Consider the following 14,047-nt stretch of genomic DNA (forward strand, 5'->3'; position numbering starts at 1 on the left):
AGGCAGGCAGAGGGAGAGGGGGAAGCAGGCTCCCTGCTGAGCAGAGAGCCCGGTATGGGGCTCAATCCCAGGACCTTGAGATCATGACCTGAGCTGAAGGCAAAGGCTTAACCCACTTAACCATCCAGGCACTGCAGAGAACCATTCAGAAACTACAGAGTTTCTCTCCTCAATATCCTTCAGTGTAAGGGCCTCTCCTTCCACGGTGGCCCGGACCCCTGTGGTCCTCCTAACCTGCGTTCCTGACTCTACCCCATCCGCGGCTGCAGACCACCTTCCACAGTGCAACCTGAGTCTTTTTCCTAAAATAGAAGTCTGACTTGGTCGCCCTCTGCTTATGATGCTTCCATGGCTCTCCATCGCCTCTGGCGTTCCTCAGTCAGCCATCCCGTGCCCTCCATGAACTGGCCTCTGCGGAGGCCCTAAATCCACGCTTGACCTGTACCAGTCCATTCACAGGATCTCTTCAAACCCTCTTGGCCTCTCCTGCCTCCCTGTGTGTTTGTCTTTCTGGCTAACTGGAATGCCCTTCAGCACCCCCATCTATCTAGAGAACTTCTACTCAGCATTCAAGGCCCTTTCAAATGCATTGCCTCTGAGAAGCCTTCTCAGACTTCTTCAGACCCTCTGGGGGCTCAGTAATAGTTGGTCGTGCAGGGGCGGGGGAGGAGGGCAGCCTCTCCAGTGGGCTCTGGCTCCCCCTAGGGGCCAAGGGAAAAGTGCCCACTGGGCCTGGCCTCGAGCCCTTTGAGCCTCCAGACACTCTCACCAGCCAGCGGCCCTCTTTGGGGTCTTCGTCACAAAAAGCTGGGGGGGCTCTGCCCTCCATTGGCTCAGAGAGCACCAGCCACTCAATGTGGCAGGCCCGCTCAGCAACTCCTGACAGCTTCTGGGGCTTATGGAAGGGGAGGTGAGCTGACAGGAATTGCCAAGGCAGTCCCCAACCCTCACCCTGCAGGCAATGGAACAGGCCAAGGGTGGGACCCCGGGAGCTCTTGCGACTCCACTGGGCCCCTGAAGAGACTCTCTTCAGAGGGCTGGGCCACATCTGGTGGCCCACCACTACCCAGCACCAGCACTGCCTGAGGCCGTGTTCCTGGCTCTGTGAACCAGAGGAAAAGGCAGAGTGTTGGCTCTGAGGTCTGAGTACTTCCAAGGCCCACACACCAGACCTCTCTCCTCACCCTCCCCACTTCTCTAGCCTTCCATGCTCCCTGGGGGTAGGGGGCAATCACAGTGGCTCATTCCACAGCAGCCAAGCGGAGACAGCCCTCTCTAGTCCTGGGGACAGAAAACAAAGAGAGCAGAGGATGGCCATGGTCCCACCCACTCACCAGGCTCACCCCAGGGCCCATCTTGCCAGGTGGTCCATGTTTCCCCAAAAGGCCAGAGGCCCAGGTGTCTTAAGTCCCACCCTGTGCCCAGGGCAATGAGGGACACAGAGCCAGAAGTGGCTCCTTACTGGCTCTGAGATCATGACCGCCCAGCACATCGTCTCCAGACCTGACTTTCCCCACCCAGCAAAATGGGGAGAAAACCAGCTACCTCACAGAGCCAACCCTGGGGTGCTGGGAGCCCAGCCTGGGGCCAGGCACACACTGGGTTCCTTGTCCCTTGGTCATGGCCTCTCAGCAGAGACAGTAATTGCTGCGTCCCCTGCCTCATTTCATTCCAGGTCCCTGCCTGCTTCCCAGGATCCCTTAGCTTAAGGGCCTGGAGCCCTTTTCTCTCCATGACTTCCTGGGGCTCCAGGACAACTGGAAGACAGTTGTGCTGGCTTCCAGCTCCTGGGTTCTGCAGGAAGATGCAGGGCCGGGCGGCCCCAGGTTGGGCAGGGGGGAGTGGGCTTATCTCCTCCTGATATGTGGTTCTCTTTCCATCTCCCAGATTCCAGCTGTCAGGACCCTTGCCTCCAGAGCTGCCAAGGGTCACGAGTTTGCACTATTTGCATCTATTTGCATAAATTTACAGCGCAGAGCCCAGATGATCAAACTCCCACCTTGCTCCTTGAGGCTAATGCACCTGGGTGGGAGAAGGACACCCAGGGAAAGAGTGACGGTTGGTGGGGAGGACATCCTAGGCTGCTACCTGGGCAGCTGGGGTGGCCCTGGGTCCTTAGGTAGGCCGGCTTCCCAAGCAAGGAGAATATAAAGGGAGAATGGGGTCCACAGTAGCCCCATCTTGCTGGTGTCAGTTTATAAAGGGGCCAGGCTGGTGGGAGAACATGAAGCAAGACTCCTGCCCATTGTCCCTCCCCAGGGACACCCCACCCAGGCTAGAGCCAGCAGCTGCCTAGGATGGCCCGGATGGCCAGGATGGAGTCCTAACTTCTGGTCCTGGCTTCTGGGTCTCTGCAGCTATCTCCAGACCTTTGGAGTCACATAGGGTTTTCCGCCTTTGCCCCTTCACTTGTTCTGTGCCCTCCATGTGAGATGCCCTCCTCTCTGTTTTTCCCTGCGAAGCCCCAACTGTCTGTAGAGGTCCAGCCCTACCGTCATCTCCTCTGGGGGCCCCTCCCCAGTCTTTGTCAAGGGTTACGGCCATGACTACCATTTACTGGGTACCTACTGCACTCCACGAGTCCTGCTGGGTGTGGTCTGTGTGTGGCCTCTGGTTCGTACACAGTCTGGCATGTAGTCATTCCTGGCCCTGGGTTATAGGCCTGGCACAAAGCAGGCACTCAATAAATATTGGTTAAATGAATGAAAAAAAACAAGGAGAAACTGAGGCCCAGAGACAGGACATGGCTTGCTCACTACCTGGCACTTATGTGCTCAGAGCCACAGAGATTTAGCCGAAGCTCCCTACCGGGCAGACACACTCTTGGCAAAGTGACTTCATGCCCAAGTGACTTCATTCTCAAGTCTGCTGGGGAGCCCCCGGCATCACCTAGGAAATAGATGCTAATATAGACGGGCCACTGAGTGGGCGACTGTGCGGGGCAGGCCTGGAGGCTGGGAGGCCAGTGAGGAGGCAGCGGCCACAGGCCAGATGTGAGGGTTGTAATCTGACCTGGAGAGAATCCTCAGGGGATAGCAAAGGGGAGGGAAGCCTCATTGGCTTGTTTGTTCACTCCTCCAACCACTTGGTCATTAGTTCATCAAGCTTGCGCTGGAGGCCTTCTCTATGCCGGGCCCAGCACTCATGGGGCAGGGGAAGTCTACAGTAGCAGGGGGTGTCGGGGGAAGGTAGGGCCAAGTTTGCCAGACAGGATGAATCCATGAGAGGGACTCTCTGAGATGGTGAAGTTCCAATTCCAGGGATCTCTCCCCCGCAAACTCTCCCACAGGTGTGCTAAGATCTGCAGACAAGCCTAGTTACCATGTGTTATTTTTTTTTAGTCATGTGTTATTAAAAAAAAAAAAAGATGTACTTATTTATTTGAGAGAGAGAGAGAGAGATCACGAGTGGGAGGGGCAGAGGGAGAGGGAGAGTCTCAAGCAGACTCCACGCTGAGCGCAGAGCCAGACCTGGGGCTCGATCTCACAACCCTGAGATCATGACCTGAGCCAAAAGCAAGAGTTGGATGCTTAACTGACTGAGCCACCCAGGAGCCCCAGCATGTGTTACTTATAATAATTTTTTTTTTTGAATGGGGCACCTGGCTGGCTCAGTTGGTGTGACTCATGTGACTCCTGATCTTGGCCTTGTGAGTTGGAGCCCCATGTTGGGCATAGAGGTTACTTAATTTTAAAAAATTGTCATGTGTTCTTTATAGTAATTAACATGGGGGCTCCTGGGTGCCTCAGTACGTTGAGTGTGTGACTTTAGCTCAGGTCATGATCTCGGGGTCCTGGGTATTGAGCCCTGTGTGGGAGTCCCCACTCAGTGGAGAGTCTGCTTCTCCCTGCTCCCTCCACCTCTCCCTCTGCGTGTGCTGTCTAAAAAAAATCTTTTTTTTTTTTTTTTAAAGATTTTATTTACTTATTTGACAGACAGAGAGAGATCACAAGTAAGCAGAGAGGCAGGCAGAGAGAGAGGAGGAAGCAGGCTCCTTGCCGAGCAGAGAGCCCGATGCGGGGCTCAATCTCAGGACTGTGGGATCATGACCTGAACCGAAGGCAGAGACTTTAACCCACTGAGCTACACAGGCGCCCCTCTCTAAAAAAAAATCTTAAAAAAAAAAAATCGACACAGAACAGACCCAACTGAACACAGATAGAATATAAGCGAATAAAATACCACCACCACCTGGACATGTCATAGGGCAAACCCGAGCTCTAATGGAAGGGGCAGAGTTGTGGAACAATACATATAGCCTGATCCCACTTTGTGTTTTAAGAACACGGAACACATGTATGTATGGTGTAAATTTACAAAAAGGGTCTGAAACGTACTGTTAAGCTTAGTTATTTCTGGGGAGTGGGGCGGGGGGGAAGTGTTCCTCACTCTTCATATCCATTCCTGTATAGACCTTTTGTTTCCTGCAGGCATTTACTATTTTGGAAAAAACAAATATCTGATAAAGAAAGGTCCTTTTATTTTTATTTTTTTTTTAGTTTTGCCTATTCTTGAATTTTTTTTTAAGACTTTATTTATTTATTTGGCAGACAGAGATCACAAGTAGGCAGAGAGAGGGTGCGGGGAAGCAGGCTCCCCGCTGAGCAGAGAGCCCGATGTGGGGCTCGATGGGGCTCGATCCCAGGACCCTGAGATCATGACCTGAATCAAACACAGAGGCTTAACACTCTGAGCCACCCAGGTGCCCCTGGATAAAGAAAGGTCCTTAACTGAGTGGAAAACCAGAAGGTGGTGGGGGCATTTCCTCCCTCAGCCCTGGAAAGAAGGCGCATTCTCCCCGCCTGCACTTAGGTGCTGGCTGGCGAAGCCAGGGGAAGGGGGTGGGGGCCAGCCAGGAGAAGCTGTGTGTGCAGAGGCTTGGAACAGACAGAAAGCAAGACGGGCCGGGTAGCAAGAGGGAGATGCAAGTATGGAGAGAGCGGTGCTCAAAGGGGAGGCTGATGCCGGAGATCGGGGCTCTGATGTTGGGGGTGAGGAGACGGACTGCATGGCCGTGGCGGCACGGGTGAGCTGGGAGGCCAAGGAGGAGCAGGAACTGCTTGTGGGCTTTCCCTGACGCCCCGGGTCCCTCAGAGCCCATCCAGCTGGAGTGCAGAGAGGCTGGACCTGGGGGAGGCAGAAGCTGAAGGCTATGCAGGCTACACAGCTGGAAGGGTGACGGTCACCTGGGTACCGAAGGAGCACGTGCACCTGCTCTGAGTTGCCCGGCATGCCACTGAGTCAGACCCTGCTGTGACCCTGCTTTACAGATGGGAAAGCAGGGCCAGAGCTGGGAAATCTCTTCCTCCGATTCACACATAGCTGCAGGGCTCCACAGGCTGACCTCGCCACTGCCACCGTGACCCTCTCTGGTCCCTCTACTTCCTTGGACAATCATGGGATGAAATCAGATAACACTGTCCCTCTCAGCCATGTGTCCTGTTTCCAGCTGGTGCCCAGCCATGGGGGATGTTATCAGCCAGGGAGGGCTTCTGGATGGGGGTGGGGGAGGAGGTGGGCACGGGAGGGCAGGGGCTTTCCAGGAAGCCCTGGGTGAGGAAGGCCAGTAGTGCAGAAGTCGCTGTTGAGTGCAAGGGGCATCTCCATCTTGGCAGGCACTGGGGTGGGGACTTAACTTTAGTCGCTGAGAGAGCCTGGAAATGCCTCTGCAAGGGAATTCTGACCTTCTGCTTATTCTGGAGCAGAAAAACCTAGATTCCAAGCCCAGCCCTGCCCCATCCCCCTGTGTGATCTTGAGCAAGTGTACTTACCTTGCTGAGTCTCTATAGACTTATCTATAAAGGGCCAGACAGCACGGGGAGGGTTAAATACATATAACAAATAGAAAGGTTTTAAAAGGTGATTGGGGCACCTGGGTGGCTAAGTTGGTTGTGTCTGCCTTTGGTTCAGGTCATGATCCCAAGATCCTGAGATCGAACCCTGAATCAGGTTCCCAGTTCGGAGGGGAGCCTGCTTCTCCCTCTCCTTCTGCCTGCTGCTCCCCCTGCTCACGCTTGTGCTCTCTTTCTCTGTCAAATAAATAAATAAAATCTTTAAAAAAAAGAGAGAGAGAGAGAGAGAGAGAGTTGATAGTAGCAGTTCAAGGCTGAATTCTCATGAAGGAGAGGACGATGGCTCACCCCACCCCCCAGAGATGTACACACAGCCCAAGACGCGGGACATGGAGCACAGTGCTGCAAAGAGTTCTTTTATTTGAGGGCAGTGCTAGGCCAGGCAGATGGGAAGAGGCAGGCACAGACCCCGTGCCAGGCAGGGGGCCCGCAGACATAATGGGTAAGACAGGAGATGGCTGAAGAATGTTCTCGGCTGCAGGTACCAGGCCCGGGACAGGAGGCACTGAACCTGCTTGACAGCCCACAGGGGCCAGACATGGGTGGCCAAAGTTTTTCCCACCCCCAGTGCCTACAAGAGGGCCCAAAGGGCACCCTCTTCGTCCTCCTTCTCCTGTGGAATCCAGGCCTGAAGGGGGTCAGATTCTGCGGAGGCCAGACAGAGAGGGCACTCAGGGCGGTGGTGCTGCCTCGGCTGAGCGAAGACCCCCACCCCCTGATGGCAGGCAGTGGCTGGAAGCACACACGTTAAGGGAGGCCACAGTGACCCGCCCCACTGCACACACGGGCACACAGGGGCCTCAGGGCAGATCCCCTTCCTAGAGGAAAACCAAACCACACACGTGTCCCAGGCTCCTGCCTGTGGCCACAGGGCTGCAAAATGAAGGCTTGCCTGGGGTGTCACCTACTGGCTCTCCTCCCTGCCGGCAGCATGAGGGACAAAGATAAGTGGGCTCAGTTGCGTTCTCAGACGCAGGTCCAGGCTGAGTCCTGGCCCCAGCCAACAGGGGACAGAGGGAACCCCATGCGTTGAGGAGGGAGAGGTGTGGTTCCCATGGGTGACGTCAGGAGGAAGACATTACCCTTAGGGCCACCCTGTTGAAAAGACTGCAAACTGGCACTAAAAGGGACCCAAAGGGCAAGAGTGGGGTGGGGGAAGGGCGCTGGGACTCCACTGGCTGGCCAGGTACTCACAGTGTCTGGTAGGTGCTGTCCTTGGCCTTGAGGAAGCGTAAGACGAAGAAGGCCGCTGCCTGCAGGCTCAGCACCAGCACGACGCCCCCAATGAAGCTGGCCCCGTCAAAGCCAGGGCTGTGGGCTTCGGGAACTGGGGGGCTACCTGCAGGGTGCAGGTCAGAGCGGGTCACTGTGGACCAGGATCCCAACCCCACCCCGATAACCAGCGCAGGCCTCCTGGAGGCCCCAGTCCTCACAATGGGAGCCTCAAGCAGCAGGCTCAGAAGTTCGGCCCAATCTGTACCTCAATGTTCATAGCAGCAATGGTCACAGCCGCCAAACTGTGGAAAGAGCCAAGGTGCCCTTCAACAGATGAACGGATAAAGAAGATATGTTCCATATGTACAATGGAGTATTATGCCTCCATCAGAAAGGATGAATACCCAACTTTTGTATCAACATGGACGGGACTGGAGGAGATGATGCTGAGTGAACTAAGTCAAGCCAAGAGAGTCAATTATATGATTTCACTTACTTGCGGAGCATAAGGAATAACACGAAGGACATTAGGAGAAGGAAAGGAGAAGTGAATTGGGGGAAATCGGAGGGGGAGATGAAGCATGAGAGACTGTGGACTCTGAGAAACAAACTGAGGGTTTTGGAGGGGAGGGAAACTGGGGGATGGGTGAGCCTTGTGGTGGGTATTAAGGAGGGCACGGACTGCATGGAGCACAGGGTGTGGTGCATAAACAATGAATCTTGGAACACTGAAAAAATTAAATTAAATTTAAAAAAAATAAAAAGTTTGGCCCAGATCCTGTAGCCAGCTGGGAAGTGCCCGGGAGGGACAGTGCCCGGGGGTTGGGGGGGGCTTGGCTCCAGCCCTGGCTCTGCTGCAGTTGCTCTGTGGCTTGATATCTTTTTACATCCTCTCTGGGCTCAGGACGGCAAGGTCCTGAGAGCAATGAGCTCCCTCCTAGCCTCCCTATCCCACTCTGGCCGGGTGAGGTAAGGATGGACCCAGAAGCTGGGCCTCCAGACCCCTTTGGCTCAGTTTCTTTTGGCCTTGGTTCTCAGGGTTCAAAGCCAAAATGCAGATGATACTGTCCCTTTTCAATACTCCTAAGTCCTGACACCCTGGAGTCACCCGATGTCAGAGTCCTTACAGAAGGAAGAAGTGGGGGCCCGTGCCCTACCAAGTACATAAATGGAGACTAGGTGATGTACATCAGAGGGAGAAGCTGGGTTCTGAGGACCAGACCTGCCCAAAGTCACCTCACAGTTAAGACAGAGCCAGTCACACAGTGTCCTCTAAACATTAAACATTTCTGCTCCTCCCCACCCCCCCGCCGCTGCCCAGGCCCATCTTAGCGCCCAGTTGCCAGGCTGTCTGGGTGGCTCCCACCTGTGCCACGTTAGCCATCAACTCCCACTAGGGATTCGATTTCAGGCCCTAGGCCAGGTGCCAGGGCAGGGCTGGTGGCAGAAGGTGATTCTGGGGCAGTGGAGAGGGGCCCAGCTGGGAGCTGGCTGCACCTCTCAGTGGGTATAGCTTGTGTAAGGGGGTCAGAGAATATGAAGGGCAAAGGGTGGTCCCAGCTACATCACAGGGAGCCCCAGAGAAGGACACTGGGGGAAAAGTAGGAGAGGGAAGAAATGAGCTGCCCAAGACCGATCTAGGGCTCAGCCAGAAGGAGCTGAGTCATCAATAATTCAGCCTCCAAGATCAAGTTTCTGGCTTTAATTAACCAAAGCCTCTGCAGTCATCCCTATCAAGCCTGGTGACCTCTGGGCCCTGAGGGGCAGTGGGAACCAAGAGGCAGAGTTCTTGCTTCTGCTCTGCCAAGAGCCTGCTTTGTGAGGTAGTCACTGAACTACACCTCCCTGGTGGCCTGAGCCAGCCACAAATGCTTCAGCACCAAGGGCAGGTCCTGAGAGGGTCAGCCTGAGCTCCCAGAACTGGTCTGGGGAGAGGGACAGGAACCATCACTTCCTCATCTCTTTCTATGCATCAGACACTGAACTAGGCTCTCTACACCTGCTTGTAAAATCCGAGCCGCAATTCTGTGAGGTATTACCCAACCCATTTTACAGATGTGGGAACAGTCTCAACAGGAGAAGTCACAGGGCTGAGGTCACAGGGCATGTCAGCGCCTGAGCCCAGCTGTCTTTGCTGGCTCCTCTAGTCCTTCCACCGCTCCCATTCTCCCGGGTAGCACCTACCTGTCGTGACTGTCTTTGGTTCATAGGTGGGGTAGTGGTGGGCAGCTGGAAAGACAGGGAATCCATACTAAATCACCTCTCCGACTCCCTGACTCCCACCAAGAACCCAATCCAGGCCAACAGCTGGACTTCTGACTCACATCAGGACCCCTGTTCCAGATCCAGGTCCAGCTAACATACTTTCAAGCCTCAGTTCATACAGTTCCTTACACCAGATGTGCCCTCTCTCCATTTCTTTTAAGGGTCATCTTTGATGACCTCCTCCAGAAAGCCCTCCCTCCATTCTCTTCTGAAATTCGGATTCTGAAGTCCTCACTGTTTTAAATTAGATGAGCTCGCTTCTCCAACCCCTCCACACATCTGTCCTGGATCCTTTGGCTGTGCCAATTTTTAAATGGGGAAATAAGCCAGAGAGGGGAAGGAACTTCTCAATGAGCTAAAGGCAGAACTGAAAGTGGACCCAGGTGTTTATGAGCATAGTCTGCTCCCCGAGAGCAGCTGGTTCCTTCCTGGAGGGAAGGCTCTGTCTGGGGACACCTCAGCCCCCTCTCTCCAACTCAGCTTAGGTCAGCAGGAATCCCCTTACCTGGACACGACTCCGAGCGGTTATAGACAGAGCAACCTTCCTTGGCCACCTCAGCTTGGGCCACACAGTATCCTGGTGGGAGAAGGTATATGGGAGAGATTTGGGGAGAGGGGCCAAGGCCCTGGGGTTCTGAACTGGGGGCACTCGATTTGGGGAGGGCCCACCTCCATACCTGGCTCCTCAGGCCGGCACTGCTCCCACACGCAGCCAGAGAGATTGTGTGCTTTGTGCCCCTCCACACAATGCTCACAGAGCTTGAGCTGTTTGCAGGCCCCTGGGACAGCTGGCCAGATGTTCATGCGGAGCAGAGCTCCCCGCCCAAAGCCTCGAGCTCCTTTACCTGGGAGTGGGAGCAACTCCTTGAAACTGAGCTGCATCAGCCCTTCCCTGCTACTGTGGTGCTCACCCTTTTGCACACATACACTCACCTGGATCCCCTAAGGCCCACTACATACCTGGAGTTTCCACAAGCACACGGTTGCAGACACCCCAACCTCTCCCACATTCACCCAGAGTCCCCTCCCTTTGCATACACCTGGGGTTCCCTGATAGATGTGGAGCTGCCTACCCCAGACATACCTGGGGTCCCTTCACTTCCGAACACTTGGAGCCTATTATATACGATGCTCCACACATGGCTAGAACCCCCTTCACCCACCGCTTGAGCCCTGAACTCTCTGAAAAGTCCCCTCTCGCCCCCCCGCCCCCCAGCCCAGACCGCTCCAGAACCGGCGGCTGGACGAAGGCAGGTTCCGCCTGCCCCTGCCCGGGCTGGGCCTCCAACCAGACCCTGGTCCGCGCGTTACCAGCCACAGCGAGCTGGGCACACAGGAGAAGGCAGCAGCAGCCGCCACCGAGCGCGACCCGTAAGGCGCGGGGTCCCGGCGCGGCCATGGGCGGGGCGGGGCCGGGGTCGGCGGAGAGCTGCTGTGGTGCGTCCCTCCCGGACTCGGTTCGGCTGGGATGTGGGGAGCGAGACCCAGGCAACCTGGGCGTGACCAGGTGGGCGGGGTCATTCTGGGGCGGGGCCGGGCCCACAGTCGGCGTGGGGCCCGGTCGTCGGGGGCGGGGTCATGTGGGGGCGTGAGTGGTGGGCGCGGCCTGGCCGAGCCTGGTTCCGCGATCTGGGCGGGGGCTCGGACAAAAGGAGGCGGGATCCAGGTGTAGTAGCAACGCCTGGTCCTGGGAGTCCTCGCCAGCAGCTTCCCGAAAACTTCGCGGGGTAGTTAGGCTCCCTACTTCACAGGTGAGGAAACTAAGGCTCAGGAAAGGTGAGTGAGTAGGCGCAGGTCACAGTGCAAAATCTGGATTCGAAGCGAGGTGACTTTCCCGCAGGCCGGACCTTGTTGAGTGAATCCAAATAGGCCCCACGCCCGGGGACTGGTTTCGCCCGGCCGCTTGGACTCTGACCGCCCACCTCGCTTCACCCCTTGCACACTACTCTCTTCTGTCCCTCAGCTTCCCACCACGCCCTCCGACCAAGTTATTGGTATCATTATTAGTAGGACAATTGGAGGTGTCCACAGACTTCCTTCCGCATCAACTCCTGCCCTGGCACCGGCCTCTTCTTGTTCCTTCCCCCTCTGTATCTTCTCCTCGGGTTCCTTAGAGGGCATCCCCTCTTTTTCCCCCTTCTCTTTCACTTCCACTCTCTTTCCCCTTCTCTGCTGCCTCTCCTTTTCCTCCTTCCCCCTCTTCTTCCTGGTGGCCCAATTCCTTCCTGAGACCTATTCCGCCTCTCCTGGGACCAATTTGGCCATTCTTCTGCCATTGGCTCTGATCTGAAAGCCATCAGGTCCCCTATCTCCATCTCCAGCCCAGTGTTCCCTCCCCAGCTGCCACCTGTAACTAATAATACATAGTTCACACTACTGACCTCTTACTCTTAGTAGAGTATACATTCCATTAAGAGCTTTCTTGCAGCTTCTCATCTAATGTCCATGACTACCCTCTAGGCATGGCTTTGTTATCCCCAGTTTGTGGGCTTCAGGAGTAAAATCCGGCACCTGGCAGGCTCAGTCAGAAGAGCAGGTGGTTCTTGATCTTGGGGTCATGGGTGTAGAGATAACTAAAATAAGAAAATAAATAAATAAACTTTTAAAAAAAGAAGTAAAATCACCTGCCCACGGGCACATAGTTACAATGAGGGGGGATAGGATGTGAACCCAGGACCCAGTGAGTCCATCTGCTTCCTGGGCACCTTCACCTGAGTGTGTCCCAGACCCCTAAAACTGCCCCATTTCTCTTCCCCAATCACGATACTTCCTTTTTCCTTCAAAACACGTATCAGGGCACCTGGGTGGCTCAGTGGGTTAAAGCCTCTGCCTTCGGCTCAGGTCATGATCTCAGGGTCCTGAGATGGAGCCCCGCATTGGGCTCTCTGCTCAGCAGGGAGCCTGCTTCCTCCCTGCCTCTCTGCCTACCTATGATCTCTGTCTGTCAAATAAATAAATAAAATCTTTAAAAAAAAAAAAACATGTATCAAATGTGTAATTAATTACTCTTTTGTATCCTAGGCTGTAATTTCTATGAAAGCAGGAGCCATGTTTATCTTCTTCTGCAGTTAACTCCCTCTACACTTAAGGGCTAAGTAGGTGTTTATTAAATAAACAGATTCTATCATGTTGTGACTGTATGTTTGTCCTGTCCTTCTGGTCTGTGAGACCCTTAAGGGGCCCCCTACTTAGAATCATTTTAAGTGTTTATTTGTAGATTGTCCATCTTTCCCCATCAGAATGGCGCTCTGTGAAATCAAGGATTTTTGTTCATTGCCTTATCCTCTGTCCCTAGAACCATGCCCGGAAAGTAGCACATGCTCAGTAAAACTTTACTGAACATTGAAAATGCAGGGATGTGGGGGCGCTGGGCTGGTTCAGCATGTGACTTGATCTCCGGGTTGTGAGTTTGAGCCCCATGTGTGGCATGGAGTTTACTTAAGAAAAGAAAGAATTAAAAGAAAGAAAAAAGAAAAGAAAATGCAGGGATGTGGCCAGATCATCTCTTTGTCCATAACACCCACTCAAAGCCCAGGCAACTGTCAGTAAATATCGGGTGAATGAACAAATGGGTCTGTGTTAAGAATGCGTGCACAGACGATGCCCAGATTGTTGGGGCTTGAGCAGGGGCTTGTGTGGATATTATCTGTGCCTCAGATACACACCCATCTTCCATGAAGACATAGGCCCATGGGATTCCCCAAATTGAAGAGAGAATGGTAAGGGAAGAAGTCTTACCTGGAATCGAGCGCTCATAGCCACCTGGTGGTCACCTCGGGAACTACAGGTGTTGTCCGCCCTGGTCAAACTTGACTCCCATGTGAGTTTAGGATGGAATGGAAGGCACACTGGATTTGCAGATAAACCAGCTTTATGTCCCAGCTCTGCCATATACTGTGTGACTGGGGCCAAGTCCTTCATCTTCTCTAGGCCTCACCCATGAAGTGGGGATACGGGGTTGTTCAAAGCCCTGGGATCTGGTCTGGCACCTGGTAGGTGGGAAGGACTGGACAGGGTATCAGTAGTGGGGAGGAAGCAAGGAGATAGGGCAGAGGACATGAGGAGGATAAAAGAGGAAGAGACAGCGGATCTTTGGGGAAGAGAGACACAGGTGGCAGTGATGGCCTCTATTGTCCCATTGGCATCGGGCAGTTTTGAAGCATGGAGGGAGCGCCCGTGGGAAAATCCATAGCTTCACTTGAGTCTCTTGGGTGTCTGGGGTTTCTCATGGCTAGAAATATCACTGTACTCTTTTCCTCCCCCGACTGCCTGAGGATCACCTTCCATTTGGAACGACCCTGTGGCTCTCTGGATCAGGAAGTTTTAGCCAACCAACTACTTCAGTGGAAATGTGGTCGTTGATGTTCTTCACAGCGAGAAGGCAACAGTATCTAAGGCAGAACTTTGGGGGAAAACTAGCCAAAATAGTATAAGACCATTCCAGATGTCATCTTTATATTTGGAGTCAGAACCCATGTTGACAGTGGCGCAGCAACTGGCTTGGGCGTGATTTACAATTCCTTGGATTGTGAAAGAAAAATGAACCCAAAGACAGCCTTGCAAGACATGGTCAGCTTGAGAAGAAAAAGACCTCAAGAAAAGAGCAAGTAGGACATGAGAACAGAATAAAGAATGTCAGGCACCACACGGGCCCTTGCTGGCTCAGACCAAAAGGACTAAAGACTCTGCAGTGACTTTATCTGTGGTGATTGTGC

The 14,047-nt window shown here is 54.1% G+C and overlaps 1 protein-coding gene across 2 annotated transcripts; it reads right to left on the reverse strand.

Annotated features, from left to right (window-relative positions):
• Window positions 1-6,213: 6,213 nt before the first annotated feature.
• CD164L2 (CD164 molecule like 2) lies at window positions 6,214-10,778 on the reverse strand. 2 transcript variants are annotated; one of them, XM_059375893.1, is made up of 6 exons: window positions 10,644-10,778; window positions 10,010-10,177; window positions 9,838-9,909; window positions 9,248-9,296; window positions 7,047-7,187; window positions 6,214-6,497 (listed from the first exon to the last, which is right to left on the reverse strand). In XM_059375893.1, exons 1-6 carry the CDS (start codon window positions 10,729-10,731, stop codon window positions 6,491-6,493), a joined length of 525 nt encoding a protein of 174 aa, XP_059231876.1. In that variant the 5' UTR covers window positions 10,732-10,778; the 3' UTR covers window positions 6,214-6,490. The 2 variants fall into 2 exon arrangements, with proteins under 2 accessions (XP_059231876.1, XP_059231877.1); XM_059375894.1 differs by lacking the exon at window positions 6,214-6,497 and having other exon boundaries at window positions 7,043-7,187.
• Between the last annotated feature and the right edge of the window lie 3,269 nt (window positions 10,779-14,047).

Source organism: Mustela nigripes, chromosome 14 (genome assembly GCF_022355385.1).
Source record: "Mustela nigripes isolate SB6536 chromosome 14, MUSNIG.SB6536, whole genome shotgun sequence".
Classification (NCBI taxonomy): Eukaryota; Metazoa; Chordata; class Mammalia; order Carnivora; family Mustelidae; genus Mustela; species Mustela nigripes.

Coding starts and splice junctions, on each gene's coding strand:
- CD164L2 (XM_059375893.1), bottom strand. CDS start 10,731: ATGGCCGCGCCGGGACCCCGCGCCTTACGGGTCGCGCTCGGTGGCGGC. Junction 10,178..10,643: donor TGCCCAGCTCGCTGTGGCTG/GTAACGCGCGGA, acceptor TCCCACTCCCAG/GTAAAGGAGCTCGAGGCTTT. Junction 7,188..9,247: donor AAGACAGTCACGACAGGTAG/GTGCTACCCGGG, acceptor CCCTGCAGGTAG/CCCCCCAGTTCCCGAAGCCC.